General features: G+C 49.7%; 1 protein-coding gene across 1 annotated transcript; it reads left to right on the top strand.

The window, feature by feature from the left end:
• Positions 1-7,808: 7,808 nt before the first annotated feature.
• Positions 7,809-17,611, top strand: Tex29 (testis expressed 29). Its single transcript, XM_020165609.1, has 5 exons — positions 7,809-7,863; positions 8,891-9,001; positions 15,689-15,758; positions 16,545-16,645; positions 17,574-17,611. Exons 1-5 carry the CDS (start codon positions 7,809-7,811, stop codon positions 17,609-17,611), a joined length of 375 nt encoding a protein of 124 aa, XP_020021198.1.
• The last annotated feature ends 1,984 nt before the right edge of the window (positions 17,612-19,595 follow it).

Below are 19,595 nucleotides of genomic sequence, written 5' to 3'. Positions count from 1 at the left end.
AGATTTTAGGGAGGTGGTGGTGGTATGTGTCTTCTGTAGTGACAGGTCTGGCTGGATACTCTGGTAAGCCCTCCATCTTGTGGTTTGGGATCATCACTGTCCTCTACTACATTGCCCTTTGGTCACCTGGAAAGCAAACCTGCAGCCAGTGAATCAGCATGGGTGCAGCCCAAAAGCCCACCCACAGGTTGAAAGCCTGGGGTGCAGATTGGGACTACCGAGGCTGCAGGCCCAGCCTGACTACTGGCCAGCAGTGCAGGTGGGTGAGGACACTCCACGCTGTGAGCCAGGATGTCTCTGCCTGGATGTGGCGGTGATGAGCATCTGACTGGCTCAGCACCCTGGCAGTTACTAAGCGGCCACACAGTACATCCAGCCAACCACAGGTTAGTGCAAGAACCTAGATGAAGCCAGAATCTAAAAATCTCAAGGATTTTAGTTAGTTGGGGCAAAAATGAGTAAGGGTTCAAAAAAAAAATCCTCTCTCCTGGTTAGCACTGTGACCAGCCTGTGGTGCGCTATACACGAGTGTGTTCTCGGTGGTTTTTAATTACAGGAATATCTGCTTAGGGGACATGTAAAGAGCATGCGAGAACATGGAGTGAAAGCACACATCTCACAGGAGGAAGGAGTGCACAGGCCTTGGGGTCCTGTTCACTTCTGAGCAGAGATGGGTGTGTGCTGTTCAGGTGTGGATTCTTTCTCCATGATGAGATCACATGAACGTTATCTTCTCTGACTTGCCCTTTTGATCCTTTTTAAAGATGCTTTCCATATAGGCTTGTGTAGGTTGGACCCATTGTCTTTGCTCAGATAGTTGTATTACATTTTTGAATTAGCGTACGTTAAAAATGACAAGTCATTGTGGACTCACTGTTGTCTACAGCTCGTAGCTACTGCACTTTTTCTTAGTGAGCTGCTGGCAGACCTCCCTCATGTGTGAATGCTCTGTGGCTGTGCCTGAGACCCAGAGATGCTCTGGGTGCTTTTGCTTTCAGTGGAATTAATTTACCATTCACATCCTTGGCAACTGCAGTTCTCGTTTCTGAAAAGAAACTAGAGCATAGATGCTATCTGAAACACTTCCTCCATCCCCAGCTCATTGATGCCAGCATGGCAAGGGGGAAGGATGGTCCTGGATTCTTCTGTGTCAGGCAGTTCTCACAGATGTATCTTCTAATGAACCAGCCCTGGACCTGAGATCGTGACCTCCCCCAGCATCACCCTTCCTCCAAATTGTTTTAAACGGATGTTTTTCAGGGTTGGGTGTGGTGGGTGGGCTGCCTCCTGCCAGTTCCTGTCAGGTCTGTGTCCTCCTTCCCTCCCCTCTCCTTCCCTCCCCTCTCCTTCCTCCCATCTGATGCTCCTATCCCTCATCTGTCCACCCACCTCCCCCGCCCAACACACACACACTCTGCCCTGACTGCGTTGGGATGGCTGAGCCCTGCCTTGCCTGCCTTTGCTGAAGGGAGGTTACCTCATTTTAAATGTGGCCACACTGCTGGTGGTGGCCAGCCTGCAAGGCAAGGAGTGATTTGACTCAGTTTCTGACCTTCTGGTCAGAGGGCGTGCTTGCCAGAGGGATCCAGAAGGGCATGAGAGCCTGACGACAGGTCAGAGCTCTGGGAGGATGGAACCAGCCAGGCAGGCAAGTGCAAGGCAAAGCCACTTTCCTCTGTGGGCATCTGACAGTCTTGGAGGGCTGGGTGGACAGTGGTGGTTGGGGCCTTCCATGAGGCTGAACTCTCTTGGCCTCCCCCATCTTTGGGCCAGAACACCTGGCAAGAAGAGAAGGTTGAACCAGGGGACGTGGAGCTCATCTTAGTCTTCAAACCCAGAAGCCCGTGACTGTGTATCAGCATTTCCAGCATCTGGGAGAAGTAAATTATTTTCCTAATTATTATTGTGTGTAGAGTTAATGGGAGCGTAAATTGTGTATGATGCACAGAACAAATAGGCATTGAAGGAGGTGTGTCAAAGAGGGGATCCCCAGGCAGAAGTGCCTGAGGCTGAGCAGACTGGCCTAACCTTGCTGCCTGCAAGGAGGCAGAACTAGGGTTTGGGGGTGCTGTGGACAAGGACAGCCCCATGTGCTCCGTGGCCACTGTGCTTTAGCAAAAGCTGGAGACGGCAGCCATGTGTACTGGGTAGGCAGTGGTGTGTATTCTAGACTGACCGTCTACAGACAAAATGCTAACCTAACTACAGAAGGGCTGTTAGTATTAGGAGGCCCCAGATTATAATAGAATAATGGCCCCTGAAGGTGTTCATCCCCCAATCCACAGGATCTGTGGGTCACTGTATATAGCAAAGGGACTTCGGATATGGCTCTTGATGATGAGAAGGTAGCCTGGGCTGCAAAGGCACTGGGGCCTCTCTGAGGGAGGTGGAGGACAGAGTCCCAGGCAGCAATATGGTATCGGGAGCACATGGATGGACACCAGGAAGGCCCCAAAGCAGGGCATGCCTACACTGTAGGAGCTGGACAGGCACAGAGGTATTCTCCAGGCCCTCTACGAGCGATGCCACCCTGTGACATCTGGATTTTGGGTCTGGCCTCCAGAACTGGAGGATGATAAACTTGTTTTAAACACTGAGGTAGGGGGTGATGTGTCAAGGTGAACATGCAAAAACCAGCAGCAGCCTGTGTATCAGCAAGGAGCAACGGGAAATCTGTACCTTAGAAGCAGTAGTAACCATTACTTCTTCAGGATGAGTTTGACAGAAGGGATTCAAGGTTTACACACTGAGAACTGTGACACATGGAGACAAGGAAGACGAGCAGAGACAAGCTGTGGGTCAGAATTCCATCCTCATTCAATAATTCAAGAGTTCATTCTTCCCAAACAGTTAATACAAACCTAAACCCTGCCACCCATGTACCTGGCCGGCCTCCGTCTCGATATTACACAGGGAGCACACCTGCACCTTATGAGTCTGCAGCTCCATTCCTAGGAGATTTCTGGGAAGAGACAATTGGAGAAGATGGTAGGTGAGGGCTGCCATGCACCGAGGGAATGAATGCAATCTGTTCTTTGGAAGGATTAATTAAAAAGTGAGAAGCTGTTGGCCAGATAGGCCAGGTAAACAAGGCACACGCACACCGTGTCAGAATGGAAAGCGAGACAGCTTCACAAGCTTCATGTGGCACCAGGATGCTTGGGTGTGGCGGTGAACTTGCAGGTGGAGGGGAATGAATAGGTGCGTCCCTAGAAGAGGGCTTGAAGACTGACACAAGGACCAGCAGAAAATAGAAAACAACAGACAGTTGTATCTGAGGAAGTTGTCATTCACAATTGCCGACGTGCACATTCTTCCTGGCTATGAGCTGGGGCAAGCTAAGTCAAAATTTCCCAGAACGTAGAAATTGAGTAAATGGGTTGCCAAAGTCACATTCCAACACTGGACATTGATAATGATAGTATATACCAGGCAGAACAAGAACAACATCCAGTCAGTCTCATGAATAATAGATGCAAAGAATATTAAATAAATACACAGAAAAGACAACAGCATAGCCAAGGTGTTTTTATTTCAAGGGTACAAGTTTGGTTTAAGAGTTAAATAAGTACCACATTTACAAGAAAAAACAAAAAACTGATCCTGTGATTAGATTCAGAAAACACATTTGGAGGAATTCAGCATCCATTTATGGGGAGGAAACTGAGCAAACTAGGACTAGGATGGGATTTCCTGTTCTATTTCTCTGAGACCATTAACAGAAGCCTGTCAACAAACGCCACGTTAACAGCAAAATGTCTTTGACGCTGGGCACAGTGGCTCACGCCTGTATTCTTAGCTTCTCAGGAAGCAGAGATTGGAAGGATTATGGTTTGAGACCCCATTTCAGCCAATGGCTGGGTATGTTGATGTGTGCCTGTCATCCTGGCTATGTGGGGAAGCACAAATAGGATTGTGGTCTGGTCAGCCTGGGACATAAAGCGACCCCATTTGGAAAAAAAACCACAAAAAAGGCTGGCAGCTGTATAGCTATCCTTATCTCAACCAGCAAAACCCCTTGTTCCTTCCTATTATTGCTTATACTCTCTCTACAACAAAATTAGAGATAAGGGCAAAATAGTTTCTGCTGGGTATTGAGGGGGTGGGGGGGAGATGGAGGGGGTGGAGTGGGTGGTAAGGGAGGGGGTGGGGGCAGGGGGGAGAAATGAACCAAGCCTTGTATGCACATATGAATAATAAAAGAAAAATGAAAAAAAAAAAAAAAAAAAAAGGCTGGCAGTGTGGCTCGGGTGTTGGAGTACTTGCTTAGCAAGCATGAGGCCCTAAATTCAACCCCTAGTACCTCAAAAAAAAGATGAGTACTACTCAGTGCTGTATGAAGGCAGAAGGGGAGAGGAGACACTGGTTGTAGAGAAACAACTAAAATTGTCATTGTCAATAATGCTATTGTTTGTGTATGAAATACATCAAATAGAATTAGTGGTGTTATGTCAGAAACAAGTGGAAAATATAAAAACATTTTCAATACCAAAAAATACCAAATAGGAGGAAATAAAATTTAAAATACGTAAGACCCAGCTGGGCATGGCGGTCCCAGCTATTCAGGAGTCTGAGGTAGGTAGGCCAGTCGGGGCGAAGTTAGTGCGAGACCCTATCTGAAAAACAGGCAAATGTGAAAGGACTGGGGGCAGGTCCTGAGCTAAACCCCCAGTACTGAAAAAACAACCCCGTCCCCCCACAAAGACTTAACCCAATCTGCCTCCACCCTGGGTGGCATTTTCTCGGTGTGCTTCTGTGTCCAAATTCCCCCTTCTTACACCAGTCGCCATGGATGGGGGCCACCTTACCTAGTGTGATCTCACCTTAACTAGCTTTACATCTGCAAACAGTCACGTTCTGAGGCGCGCCGGCACACTTGAGAGACACAGCCCACAGCAGTGGTCTCGGTGCCCTACAGCCTTGACCTCAGGAAGAACATCCTGAGGCCAGCAGTCGGGCCTGTCACTGTTGGACGTGGAGTCAATGCATGAACGTGAAAACTCAGGGCTTAGTGGCTTACGTGGTGTTGGCACCTGCCCCAACACCACCTCTGCTGCCTTGGTGTGGGGTCCTCGCTGTCTGCCCTCAGGGTCTCAGGGTCGCCACTTGTCACACGCCTCCCTGGGGAGTCGTTGCCACCATAGGTAGTCCTCCCTTTTCCTTTCCAGGTTGGAAAGTCCCAGATACTTTCCTGCGCTTTCAAGGCATTTCTGGAACTCCACCAATTGGGTGAGGGCCAGAGAGCAAGCTGCTAGACAAGGTCCCCGTGAGACCTGCTTGACGGCAGCAGTCCAGGGCTGCACCTTCTCCACAGCACCGTTGGGCTCCATTTAACTTCTCACTAATGCAGACGCAGTGTGAATTAAATCGGTTTTATCTGTAAACAGAAGTGGCTGATGGTTAATAACTGAGAGAAGGTGTGTAAGCACCTAACCCTTCTGCATATGCGTTACGAAGTTACCACACACCGTGAGGGAAATTCATCATTGCCAGAAACGCTCACAACACTGTGTGTGGATCTGCAGTGATCTTGGTGCTCACTTGTCATTTGGTGTGATGGCAAGTGAAAGCCAGGTGCATGTGGAATTGGCTATCTTGTGTAAGGGAGATCAGGCACCAAACGTCAGACCTTTCAACTTCACCAGCACTGCCTCACCCCAGAGCCCTTGCACTTGCTGCTGCTGTAGCTTGGGGAGCCTGCTCACCATGTATAAAACAGTGACACCCCTCCCCCTGCCGGCCCTTGTTTCAAACCAGTTGGCTAGGGTCCTTCTGCTGTACCCAGATAGAAATCGTGGGTAGGTGAAAAGAAGTCCCTCAAGTTATTCCAGACCCTTGGTGGGACCTTGGTCCTAGGCTCCATTTGCAGGCAGTGGAGTGAGTGGTTGGCAGTGGGCAGCAGCAGGTGACCCAGGACCTTTCTCAGCTAGAACAGCAGACGCACCGTGAGGTTAGGCCCAGGCCTGACAGTCAGTGTGGCGGGATGGGGTTCTGGCCTAGGCCCTAAGTGCTATGGCTCTTCTGTGTCCTGGGCAAGGATGTGACAGGAGGGGCCTCTCCAACTGCCAATCCCAACTGGCAGCTGTGTTTCCTGCTCATGTCAGCTTTCCTTTTAACATCTTTGTCATTGTGTTGTCAGTTTCCCTGGGCCAGTCAGCTGCGATAGGCCTGAGGTTGCCCCCACCAGGGGTCACTCAGCTCTCACTGCTGAACAGGAGCCCTGGCTGCTGCCCTGCTGCTGGAGCAGCCCCAAGCTGTTCTTCCCACCTCTGCTGCTGCTACTGCGTCTCTTTCTCTTCCTGCTACCAGCTCACAAAGGTAGGCGACACCCAGGAGAGAGTCTTTATTGAGACCTCATGTTGCAACACCAGGGGGCAGCAAGCAAAGAGGATGTCTCCTAGCTGCTCACAAAGTGAGTTGAATTGCGGGCTTATATAGCTAGAAAGGGATGGTGGTGGTGTCAAGGGTGTCTACACCAATCATGGCAGGCCTACAAATGAAGGAGTTTGTGTTTGCACCAATCACAGCAGTTCCTTATGTAAATGAAGATCTGTGTTTGCACCAATCACAGCTCTTCTGTTGGGGCACCAGGGGAAGTGTCCCCACTGACTTGGGTGGAAATGGATTCAGGACCACTGGGATTTGTAATCACAGAAAGTCCTGTGTAAGCTGTTTGCTGGGATAGTGCCTATGGTAGCCAGAGTTATGCTTCAGTGTAGCCTCCTCCATGTGTCCTTGGAGTGTTCAGAGCAGCTGGTCCTGGCACAGGGCAGCCTGCCGGCTTAGCTGACTGTCCTTCACTCAAGTCAGCCTGGGCCCCAGTCCTAACATCTCCGCACACTTAGAGAAGTGAGCTTGAAGGGTGCCTATAGTAAAGGCTCATAATGAACACAAGAAGAGCTCTGATAGCATTTGACGGTGCCCTGAGGATGCTCGGCTCCTGTGTGAGTCCCAGGGAGAGGTGAGCACCTTCCCTCTGATTTGTCCCAGCCTCCCCAATCAACTCGTACATAAAACCACTCCACCTCTTTCCCTGAGCACTCTCCAACCAGTTTACTATCGCATAAGCAGTGAGCCAGTCTCTGCCCAGGCTCCCTACTTTTCCCCATGGCATGGTTTGGTCTGGCTTAAGTTTGCTCAGTCTCCTTCCATAGGAGGGAGGGAAGCTTAGTTTTGTTCACGATGCATCTCGGTTGCTCCAAGAAAGAGAACCATGGCCGGAAGGAGGACATGGTAGAACCTAAAAGCCTGATACTGCAGCTCGGCCAGGCAGGCCTGGGTGGTGGCTCACAGGCAAGGTGGGACTCGGGTTTCGGGGTTTAGAACAGTGCCTTGAACCAAAACCCCCTTCTCCAGGCTGTCAGCCTGAGTGGCCTGTACGCTGTCAGCATAAAGTGTCCTGTGTGACATCTGTGTGACCTCGGAGTTCTGTGTGATGTCACAGCAGGCAGGGGTTGCCTGCCTGTGTCTGTACTCCACAGCCTAGAACAGTAGACAGGAGGAGGTGGTCAGTTCCTTGTTTATCAAAAGGTTATTTCCCACTTGAAGGATAACAGAGAGAGAGGGCAGCTGAAGGGACTCAGCCCAAGGACATGATAGACAGGTGGGTCATGTGCCATCCTCCCCTGGGGGCGGGGCGGAATAACCCTCAGGGCTTGACTGTCTAGTCCCTGGTCCCAAGGACACCTCCAGCACATAGCCATGGGGCCCACCTGTGCTGAAGTGCCCTGTCCTTCCAGGAGTGGACACCCTGGGGCCCACCTGTGCTGAGAAGCGATTGACCCCTGCAGCACCCACTAGCTGCTACAATGAGATACATGCCAGAAATGAAGTCCCCACCACATCTCCTGAAGAAATTTTTAGGTAATGTGGAAAAGTCTGCCCTGGAGCCTGTTTCAGCCTGAGGTGTTGACAGTCCAAGTCACCAGGTGTAGTTGGGCAAGGCAGGTGTGAGAATGTGTGTTTTTAGAAGAATCCGGGAAAACTGCGTGAAGTTTCCTTTTTCTTAAGTCTCATTAGAAAAACCTCTGTGTGCATCTGTAAGAAATAGAATGACATCCCTTCTCCCTGGAAGTTAACAGGCCGGGGCATTTCCTGCCAGGAGCCAAATGTATTCTTCAGCTACTCCTTGATTCTTATCTCAAGTGAGGCTCATGGTCCCCTTTGCGTTGAGGGAAGCTATGGCAAGTGTGACTTTCTCAGAGGTGCGTCACGTGTGCACAGCACACCTGCACTGACTTCAAATCAGGCATGTGTAGAAAAGCATATGCCCCTCGGGAGGGGTGGGACCACTTGGGTCGTAGAGCAGGGTAGAGGGGTGATGGCAGGCACAGAAAGATTCGAGGACTCTCCAGGGTCTAGTGAATGTTGAGAAATGCACGGAGACATCACAGAAGGTCCAGGAAGCAACAGTTCTGGAGAAGGAAAATGGTGAAGGAAGAGGCCACTGGCTGGCAGAGGGGAAAGAGGGTCGGACATCATGGGGACTGGATTTTATAACAGGACAGGGTACTACTGTTTAAAAATATTAAAACAAAATGAGAAATAAAGTGCTGATGCATTTTCATCTGCGTTATGCTGAAGAGAGCACCTCAATTTATGGCCAAGGAGATGCTTCATTCCATGGGCTACCCCCTGCCATGCTGGGCACCAGAACTGAACACCTAGAGCAAGACTGGGAACCTTGGTTCTCTTGGCTTTGCAAAGAGGCCCCCACTCTGTGTTGGGGTTTCTGCATATGCATGGAGTACGGGATAGCGTTTGGGAATGTGAGCAGGGCAGAATTGGAACCTGGAGCGAGATGTCAGTGCTATCTCTGATCCCCCTGTCAATAGAGAGAGAAGCATGGCTTTGTTTTCTGTGGTACCAGTGCTGTTTCTGTGCCTTACAGTATGTGACATCCCTCTGTATGACATCTGTGATTACAATGTCACCAGGGACCGGTGCAAGGAGCTTGGGTGCTGCTTCTACAAGGGTGTCTGCTATGAGAAAGCTGTTCCCAGTGAGTATGGGGCCAGAGGGCACCCACGCCCACCGTGCGCCTGGGTTGTTCTCATCTTCTCTGCGGGAGAGTTCCCACCTCCACACTGGTCACTACTCACTGCTTACGTCCCATGGCTCACTGCTCTGGTGGGAGGGACCTCCCTGGAAGATCCTGGTCATTCTGGGGGTTGCAGAGGTGAAAAGATGTGAATTGGCCCTACAGAGACAGTTGGTGCTGTTGGCCATACAGCTAGGTGAGTTCAGCTGCCTGAGCCCCGTTAGTACAGTCCAGCCAAGCACTGTTAGGACAGCTGAGAGACTCCACCCCACTGGGTTTCTCCTAAGGTCACTCCAGCTTCTGAGTGGAAAGGCAGCGGTCCTGAGGAGCCTGGGAGCAACTGGGGGAGGGGGTAGAGGAGGGGGGAAGAAGGGACACTGCCCACTCGCTTGTGGAAGCTCCCAGAGAAATACCTCCAGCCACACAAGGTATCAGAGTGGGGCTGGAGGGAGCAGGTTCAGGTGGACATGGATGTGTGGTGTATGGCAGCAAAGTGCTGTCCTCATTCTACAACCTGAGTGGACCCCACATGCTGGAGATCTGGCTCTGAACCACATGAAGGTTCACGTGTTTCCCTCCCAGCTTGCCCTCACCTAGAAGTGAGGGTACTTGGCTCTGAGTGCTGTCTGGGACACAGCTGACACTTAATCTCCCTCAAAGACCAGGGTCTGCACCCCAGAGGTCAGGAAGGCTGGACACGGTGGAGGTGTTCTCAGCTCTGAGGCTCTGGAGACTGTTTGAGTGCCCCCCACCTTCCAGCCATGTCTCTCCCGTCCACAGCCTGCTGGGATGAAGGCATACTGGGTTGTGTGCCTCGGAGATCCATCCTTCCCCTCCTTTTGCCTTCTACATTCTGAGTCCATCAGGGACAGGGCTCCTGGTCTTCTTTCCCGGACCCTGTATGGCTCTGAAAGTCAGGGCACACCATGACCATGGGCACTGCCAGGCAGCCATCTGCTGGGCTGCCCCACACTGACTTCGCAGGCGAGGGCACGAGAAGAAAGGCAGCTGGACTGGGCTCGCACTGGAGGTGTCTGTCTGCATCATGGTGAGGATCTGGCAGAAGAAGAGGAAAAGAAGAGGATTTGTCAAGATCAGGCATAAGGGGTCATGATGGAGACCGTGAGGAGCCGCAAGGATTTTCTGCTGAGAGTGTCTCCTTTGGGTTGCCAGAAGACCTGGGGCCCCCTCCTCACTCCAGCAGAGAGGACCCCAGCACTCGTGGTATCCTCTGTCCTCAGATAGAAGCAGGTGGTTTCTATTGAGTTGAAAGTGTCACAACACAAAGTTCACCCTTTTAAAGGATACAATTCAGTGGCTTTTAGTGTATTCACAAAGTTGTGCAGCCACCTCAGTTCTGTGGAAAATGGTTAGTTGACAATCTTTGTGGAGCACTCAAAGAGTATTTTGCCTCATTGCTCTCTGGCTTCCTTGGTTTCTGATGAGAAACTGCTGTTAAAGTCAGGGACCCTCTGTACACATGGTGTCACTTCTACCATGCTGCTTTCAAGATCTGTGGACATTTTATCTTGTGTCTAAGCTGGACCATGTTGAATTTATCATCCTTGGAGTTAGCTGAGCTTCCTGGATGTGTAGATTGACATTAATCACATTTAGGAAGTTTTTACCATTGTTTCTTCAGCTACCCTCTCTGCTCCTTTCTCTCCCTCCCTCTAAGACTCCTGCTGTCTGTTTGGTACACTTTGCCTCTTCAGTCAACATTTCATTTCCAACATTGGACCTTCAGTTCCAGACTTTCCACTTGTTTTTTTCTTAATAATTTTGACCACCTTATTAATATTCTCATTTTGAGGAAATATTCTCATTTTATTTAGGCATGATTTTCTTTAATTCTTTGCATATATTTAAGATAACTGATTTAAAGTCTTTGCCTAAATAAGACCACTGTCTGGGCTTCCTTAGTTAATGCCATTTTTCAGGTACACTACCATACTTATTTCATTGCATACCTCACGTTTCTTGTTGAAAGTGGACGTTTAAAACAATATGACACAGGAGCATATAACATTAAAGAAATTAACATTAAAGTCAGGTTCTCCACCTGACTCTTTGTTACTGCTGCTTTTTATTGTCACCATTGTCCGATGGTTTTTCTGGACAAATTCTGCAAAGTGTATGTTCTTTAGAGACTGGACTGTGGTATGTGGCCATTGGTGACTCTGCTTGATTAGCCTAGTGGTCAGCTAATGGCTGGACAGAAATTTCCTGAGACGTCTGGAAACATGTGTCTCAGGCTTTGCCCCACAGGGTTCTGTCTGTGTGTTGGGACATAACTTCTACCAGGTAGTTTCCAACTCTGCCTCAGCCTTCACTTCCTGCTTCCAAGAAGCCTCAAGGTCAGCCGGAAGTGAGAGCTCGGGTCTTATCAGGTCTTTCCTGGGCAGGTTCAGAGCTCTGGGCCTGTCTGTGGCCTTCTAGCTTCTTAGGAATATAAGCTCCAGTGAAGAATACCCCCCAGCCCCCTCCCGGCTTTCCTTTCCTGCTTTTTTCTTGGCCTACTTCTTTGCCACAGAGCGCCAGTCAGGCGGGACTTTCAGCAACAGCCTCTGGTGGTTTTCAACCAGTGCTGGGGGAAAGACTGTTCTCACTAGACAGCTGCAGGAAGGCAGCTTCGCAAATGGGATCCTTCAGGGAAGCAAAAGGGTTAGAGAAAGACAGTTCTCTGGCAGGGGACTTTGGAGGGGCTCCAACCCTGCTCTGCCCCTCCAGTGGCTTCTGGCCATTGCTTTTCAAAGTTACTGTGGACAAGGAGGTGGGCAGGAAAGGTAGAAGCAAGGTGAATAAAATACCCAAAGCTACTAAGATTTAGCTGTTCATCTTAAGATTTCTGCAAAGCTTCTGGTTTATTTCCAGATTTCTGAAAAAAAATTTTCTTCTGACAGTTTTTGCCGGTCTTCTCTGCTTGCATGGAGAAGGGAGTTTATGGAAGTTCTCACTGTGCTGTTTTTGCTGATACTACCTCAAAGTTAACTCTGGACTTTCTTGACCCTCATAGTCTAGTTGCATACCATTGAGGAGTGAGGGTCACAATAAGACATACTGTTTTATCCTGAAAGGAGTCACCGTTCTTCACCTCTCCCAACACAAAACCCACTACCATTAGCCACAACCTTACCTGCAAGATCTCTTGGAGTCCCAGGCTGACTGGCCTGTCACCTGCTCCAGGGCATGTGGTGGATTCCCCTCAGGCTGGGCCTGGGCCTGGTGGCCACCGGGCCACAATCGGCTCCTGTTCACACTTGCCTTTTGTTGCTTGAGGTGCTGGGGGCTCGAAGCTTATGTCTCATCGGTGGACAGCCCCATGTCTGGAGAACCCAGCTCTCCCCATTCCCATGCAGACTTGTCCTCAGAACACTAGTTTCCTGGGTGCTTCTGCAACTTAGGTGTTCTGGGAAATTCACCGTTTGGGCTCCTAAAAGCAGGAAACACGAGCATTCAGTGAATTTGTGAAAATTCTGAATTTTCACAGAATTTGTGCTGTCAGTCATCTCACAGGAAGATATGAAACACACTCATTCTCAGGCTACAGAGCAAGACACCATCTTGGAAATTATCTCAGTGAGACGGAGACCTGAGAGTGTGGAGTAGAGAAGTGAGCAGGCGTCCCAGGCAGATCCAGCTAGGAGCACTGCTCCACTCCAGGCAGCCGCTGGTTTTGACAGCCTAGCCTGTCCCCAGGCGTCTTGTCATCAGTTTTACACAGGTGGTGACCATTTTATGATTGCTCTATGTGTACCACACATCGCTTAATAGAACAATCACTTATGCCTGTCGCTCACTTGAAAATGAGTCATATGCTCTCAAGAGTTTGTGCTGGAAGGGGGCTCACTCTTTTACAAGTGGGTACATCGTGCTTGCATAGAAGCAAATAGGAACCCTCTTTCCAGCTGTCCAATTTTAATACCTGGGTGTGTGGACTACGCCTTTTCTTAACTTCTGACATTTTTCGAGTTGAGCGGCTGGGTGATCTGTAGGAAGAGTCTGGGCAGAGAGCCCTACATTTGGGTTCTCACTGTGCCCACAAATTATTTTTCATTTCTTTGACATCTTTCTCATTCAAAACGGCAAGTGAACCTTTGTGCTGTGTAAGTTGTAGTATTCAGTGACAGGGTATTATGAGTTCTTTGTGCACATAATTCTATGTTATGAAAACCTTTCACCAACTTCTTAAATTGGCTGGTTTGAAGTGCACATTGTGTTACGGCATAATCTGTATTATTAAAGATATGAACTTGGGGGAATTAGCAGTAGATCTTTCAGAAAAGAGAAAGACTTGCCTTTCATTCTTCAGTCTTGATTTAGGGTACATTATTTAGCATGTCATTTCTTCTAAGTATTTGACTTCAGTTTCTTTATGGGACTTGCTGAAATGATTTCAAAACTTTTGTTTAACTGTACTTGGGGAGATATTACCAAGATATTCCTTAAAGAAAATAATCCTTCTTTTCAATTGCTGCTGTTTCTGGAAGATTAGTTATAATATATGGTTTCTGATAAACCACACATAGGGTTTCTAACGAATAGTGTTGCTGGCCATACACTGTGTAGAAACTCAGAGACTTGGTTTCTGCCTTATGCAGGATACGTCAAGAACAAGAAATACTAGCTCACAGGGAATGTTGCTGAAAATTGAACACAAAAATAATTAAGAAGTATGTGTGTCACAGTCATTCCTAAGGCATCAACATTCCTTAGGAATTCAAGAACTTAGTGGCTACTCTCTTAAAAGTTTTAAATTTGTTCTTTATCTGTGCATTTCCATCCAGTCGATGCTGTGTGTTTACCATCATCCGAATGGCACTTTCTCTGGGTGAGCCCTATGCCAACACTTGTGTTGTTCTCTGACACATAGGATTCACTGGGCTGGGCTCGGATGCCTCCTGAGATGTCACCCATGGCTGTGTCACCTGGAGCTTGGTGGGCTGTAGACTGCTTCCAGGAAGATTGGCTGTGCTCTAGCTGGGTTCTGAGTGTTGGTGGAAGCTGCTGTTCCTGCCCAGGTGTCCTCGTGACACAGTGACTGTCTGTCTCCCAGCAGACGGTCCAAGAAGGAGTAGAGTAAAAGCCGCAGAGTCTTTTGATCCAGGCTTGGCAGTTCTACTCTGCCACGTCTCCTTTGGTCAGAAGTCAGTCCTCATCACTGTGGGAGCATTTCTCTGGGGCATAATGACAAAGGAGGTGGGCAGGGCACTGGAGACCATACTGAAAGCAATGGTGGAAGCCCTGGAGACTTGAAGGCAAGCCGGTCATCTTCCTCTCCTTGTAAACAAGTTCCCACAGGAAAGCCATCATTTAAAGAAAAAAAGTCATCTGATGGGAAGAGTCCTCACCAAGCGCTTCCCTAATTTGTCCATTGTTAAGTGTATGAGCCTGTTACCTGACAGCCACTCAACCCCAAGTCCAGCCCCTCCCTCCCTTCTCTTTGATGACAGACCACATTGAGCGCCCATTGTATACTGTACCATTGCTGACCGAGGTCACATCAATGTGAGGAAAGTCAAGAACTTAGATTGCCATCATGATTCGGTAGCTTCAATCCTCTCTCAGTTTTCTGACTCTAGTTCCCACATAATGGATACTCACAGACTCACTCATTTCTGGATACCCAAAGAGCAGCAGAGGGAATGCTGGTCCTGTTGTAATCCTGCTGACTGCCTGGGAGGCAGCTTTCTCTGTATGGTACTCACCTGCTGGTGTGGGTTGAACTGGGTTCACCCACAACACGTGCTCAAGTCCAAGTCCTTGGTACCTGTGAATGGGACCTTATTTGGAGAAAGGGTCTTTGTGCCTGGTGATTAGTAAAGATGAGTGCATGCTGGAACAGGTGGCTCCCAATCCAATAGAACTGGTGGGAGCCAGCGATGGGATGATGAAGGTAGAGATTGACATGATGTCTACAAACTGAGGGACAGCAATGGTGACCAGCACCCATAGAGGATGGAGCCTTCCCTGGAGACTTTAGTGAGAACACAGCCCTGTCAAGGCCTTCATCTTGTGTTTCTGGCCTGCAGATCTGGATGGCAATAAATGACTTTTGTTTTAGTTCCACTGTTTGTGGTACTTTGTTGTGGTGGCCCTGGGAAACTAACACCCTCCGCCCAAGCACATATCATCTAGCAGTGTTATAAATATATTATCAGACAGGAATGCCTGAAAGCAATTCAGAAGGGGGAGGGGGAAAGGAGATTGTAGCAAATCATGTCCCTGGAGGTAGGTAGGCATCTGTCAGTAAGCCAGTTTCTTTCCCTGAGAGAGTTAAAAAGCTATTGAAGAAGAGAATGATGGGAACAATGACAGTGTAAGTAGTTCTGGGCAGACTGTCCACCTGCACCTTTACCTGTGTTAATGTTTCAAGATCCCTTGCATCACCCTGATGGGTGGATGTTGTGGGGTGAAGACCAGGGAGAGGCTCTTTCCTGAATGTAGGATTCAATGGCAGGGACATCCATGTGGAAGTTGTCAGGGCTGAAGGGACCCAGTGAAAATACCCTTTAGTCTGCAAAGTCCTGAACAGATGGGTAGATGGGCTCTGTATGTAACTCTAGGCAGGGCTGGTCAACTTTCCTTTCTCTGGTTTTTGTTAAATTCACCTGGGGCCAGGCACTAAGCTATGGGCTTGTTTTGCAGTTTATGTGCCAGTGTTCTCCACCCTGATCGTGATTGTAGCTGGGGTCTTCATCATCACCATCATTTACAGGTGTGTCTTTCTGCTTCTTCCTCGTGGATATGCAGTAGGAACTGGGCACAGGTTAGGAAGGGTTCTTGGTAGCCAGGCTCCAGAGCTCTTGGAGACAAAGTGGGCCCTGACATTCAGTGTGGGACTCACCTTGCTAGTCCTATCAGTCTCCCACAGCCATGGGTGCTGGTCTGTCCTCTGTTGGAGTGACTGCCATCAGCACTGAGGAAGCCCCATGGCTTAGGTGATGGGGCCAGCGAGGCAACTCAGTACCTGGTTGTTCCCAGTGTCCCACACCCAGCTCCAAACCTGGGCTGACCTAGACTGTCATGTGGTGTGCATCCTACCTGTGGGACATCAGCATTTGGGCATCTTAGAGAGCTCTTGTTTCCCTTGAGGAAATGAAGCCCAGTGTCTGTGGTGGTTGGTGTTCCCATGGCAGGGCTGTCATGAGCAACCTCCCTCTGGGACAACCACACAGGAGAATTTGTGTACTTTGTCCAAAAAAATCAAGCCCATTCTGTGATGTCCACTTGCTGTCTCAGGTTTTTGGAATCTCAAGGCCTCATTCCATCATCTGTCTGGAGCTTGAGTAAGACTAAGATGAGACCACGAGGCAAAGCGTTTTCCCTAGAACGCGCATGCTGGCTGGTGATGAGAACTGTGCAGGGGGTCGGGGGGCTGTAGGGGCGAGCAGGACCAAACACATGAGCCTGGTCATGAGATCTGTGCACAAGGGATGTCCTGGGAAGACATCCCTTCCATCTCTAGTTGCTCTGGTTGTGATAAAAGCTCTCTTCTCATCAGGATTGTTCAGGAGAGGAGAGAGAAGCTTTCCGCAAAGAGCTCAAAAACCTCGCAGAAGACGCACTCCTCCAAGAAGGCCAGCGAAAGCCAAGGAAGAGAAGGTGGGTTGGCTCTGAACCGTCCGCAGGCTTCGGCCAGAGCCCAGCTTCTGCCCCATGAGAGATACTCAGCATCCTTTTCGCCTTCAGCAACAGTTACAACTGCTGTTTAATTTGGGCATAATTCCAAGGTGTCCAGCTCTGGAGGACCAGGTATGTGTGGGGGCCCTGCTGCAGCATGGGGCTCCTCCACGGGCCTTCTCCTCCAGTGCTCCCTTTTTACCTAACTTCATCCTGAGCCACCAGTATCCTGTGTGGCTGTGCCAGTGGCTGGCACTGCACTGGCCAGGGGTACAGTCCACTGGCACTCAACAGGTTTTCTAAGGTCGATCTTCTGGGGTGCCACAGGACGAGTATGGCTGCTTTTGTTATGGTGGTGGCTGAAGAGGGACGGTGGCTCTCTTCTCACTCCGGTTTTTGGGAGGCAAATTCACTTGTGTGTCGGTGACGCATAGGAGGCCTCATGTTGCTTTTTCGGGCTGACAGATGGTCAAGCTAGAGAAAGGGACGCTCTGAACAATGGGCTTCCTATCAAGAGATTCATGTGCACGAAACACTCTTTCCTTTACCCATATGGGTGTGGCTTTGGTGGAGCCACTGGGGAAAGAAGGACAGGGAGAGGAAGCCTTGTGCATCTCTTGAGACCTCACTACTTGCCCTACCCCGGGCATGTCTGTAGGACATGTGCCCACCTTGCTGTGCATGCCTTGTGTGGCGAGACAAGGAGTGGTGAAGGCCCTCCCCCTGAGGTGTCTGTCCCCGGGTGCAGTGAGAAACACTGGGCAGCACAGGACACCCACCACACTGGCTTGTGAGCAAAGCTTGTCAAGCGATGCCATGCAGATGTGCTCAGAGTTCTTGATGACATCTTCTCAAGCTTGCCAAATGTTCCTTCTGAGAGCCATCCCACTTTTCCTTTTCTTTAATCTAGGAACAGAGACAGTCACAGAGGATGAAGATGAGGACTGAGACATGAAGAGTGGGCATGTCCACGTGAGATGCACCGTGGTAACTGCCATGAGATATGTGGTGACGTGACTACCCAATGAGAAATAAAGGTATTTTGAAAGTGACTGCTTGCTTTCTGTTGCCTTATCATGACTGTGTTTTCATCTAGGGAGGAAAAGTGCCTTTTGGGTGGACATAGGAGGGGACGTTTGGTCTCCATGGTATTGTCTATTGCTGACATTGGGGAGTGGGCACACTCTGCACTGGCCCTGGTGAACCACTGAGCCCCCTTTGCAGAAGACAGAGCAGGGCTGCCACGCAGACAAGGAAATCCTTGACATCACAGCACCGAGCTTTGTTAAGTATCTGAGAAGAATCTGCCAGAATGGCTGCATCAGTTCCTGAGAGGGCCCAGCCACCAGCGGCAGCTTCCTCAAGTTCCACAGCCAGGGTCAAGGCTTGGCGGCTCAGAGCAGCCCACAAAACCTTGTCCGTGCATGGTCAGGCTGAGGACCTTTCACTTGGGACACCAGGTTCTTCACCTTGGAAGCACACGACTCTGAGCGGCTTTGGCTCTGATACCCATAGGCTGTGGGCTTTAAAAGATGCATAACAGTGTTGTAGAAATTTGAGAACGCACGCAAACACGCAGCAAAACCATCCATAAGCCAACTAACAGAAAAACCAGCTAAGAATTTGACTTACAGATATCTGTGAAAATAAAAAAGCATGCGTGAAAAACAGACCAGACTCTTCCTGCTCGTAGGACCACTGGAGGGAGTAGTCAGGATACAGAAGCCCCTGGGGGCTTCATTTATTTTCTGGCTGGTGCTCCCGTCAATGGTGGAGGTTCCCTTGTTGTCTGTAGAGTTTTCAGTTTACTGCAGGAGAGGGCACGGTGACAGTTCTCTGTTAAACCATTTTTCCTTCTCACAGGTGTCTTGTTGGCCTTGGTCACTTGGGCCCTTACATGTGGCTGGACCAGGCATCAATCAGCACATTGTATAAAGGACTAGAGAGCAAACATCTTAAGTCTTACATCCCAAAAGGTCTATCACAACCCCACTACTGGAGCAGGGGGCTGGTCACAGACAGATGATCTGTGGATAGAGGACGCGGCCATGATCCAGAAAAGCTTGTTCGGAAGCACAGGTGATGGGTTGGACTCGGCCCAGAGCTGAGCTGATGTTGTTATGAGGCCGCCTTTCACCATGGAATGCCTTTGGCTATAAAGCAGAACTGTTCAGAGGGCTTGGTGTCCTTGTTGCAGACTGCACATTGAAAGATGTTTCCAGCTTGGTTTGCACTGCCTTGCAGAGATGAGGTGGAACAGCCGCTCCAGAAATGACACCAGAAGCCACAAGTATGCTCTGGGGCATACATGCTTCATTTCCAAGGGGCACAGAAACCCTGACCTGTCCCCTGTTCCCCAGCGGCCTCCCTCTAGCCACTGCTCAGGCACCAAGTAGCAAGTCCCCATTTGGTGGCCCCTTTGCTAAAGCCCTTAACTCTGCTTAGACCACCTGTGTGGTCCTTACCTAAAGCCAGCCTCATCCGAACGGGGTGCCAGGTAATTGACTGTGGGTGTCTTCAAGGCTGTTGTCAGTCATTTGGAACCCTGTCACTGAGTATATCACTCTGTACTGTAGGCTGGGGAGTGTCAGGAAGGGCTTCCCCGATCTAGATCCCCAGAAAGCCCGTGGATCTTCCTCTAGGGCTCTGGACACTGGATCTGCTGAGGGTAGAGGACAGAGAGGAAGGACCAGTCTGTAGGCAAGGAGCGGATGGTAGGCAATACAGTCCTTCCCAGGGACCTGGCAGGAGGAGAGCCTAGGTTTTCACATGCAGGTGAGGTGACTGATGTGTGGCCCTGTACAGGACAGCCTGCCATGTTCTGGACATTCATGCTCCCCCTGGGCACTGGTGCCCTGCCCATAGGGTAAGGAGGCTCCAACTTCTCTGGAGCCCTAGGAAGACGAGTGGCAGATGTGTCTGTCCATCCACC

Source organism: Castor canadensis, chromosome 10 (genome assembly GCF_047511655.1).
Source record: "Castor canadensis chromosome 10, mCasCan1.hap1v2, whole genome shotgun sequence".
NCBI lineage: Eukaryota > Metazoa > Chordata > Mammalia > Rodentia > Castoridae > Castor > Castor canadensis.
The sequence above is the reverse complement of the archived record's forward strand: the minus strand, read 5'-3'. Positions and strand labels throughout refer to the sequence as shown.

What these genes read in the sequence shown, in the direction of transcription:
- Tex29 (XM_020165609.1), top strand. Translation starts at nt 7,809, where the DNA reads ATGAGATACATGCCAGAAATGAAGTCCCCACCACATCTCCTGAAGAAA. An exon ending in ATCATCACCATCATTTACAG is followed by an intron (nt 15,759 to 16,544) that starts GTGTGTCTTTCT and finishes TCTTCTCATCAG; the next exon opens with GATTGTTCAGGAGAGGAGAG. An exon ending in CGAAAGCCAAGGAAGAGAAG is followed by an intron (nt 16,646 to 17,573) that starts GTGGGTTGGCTC and finishes TCTTTAATCTAG; the next exon opens with GAACAGAGACAGTCACAGAG.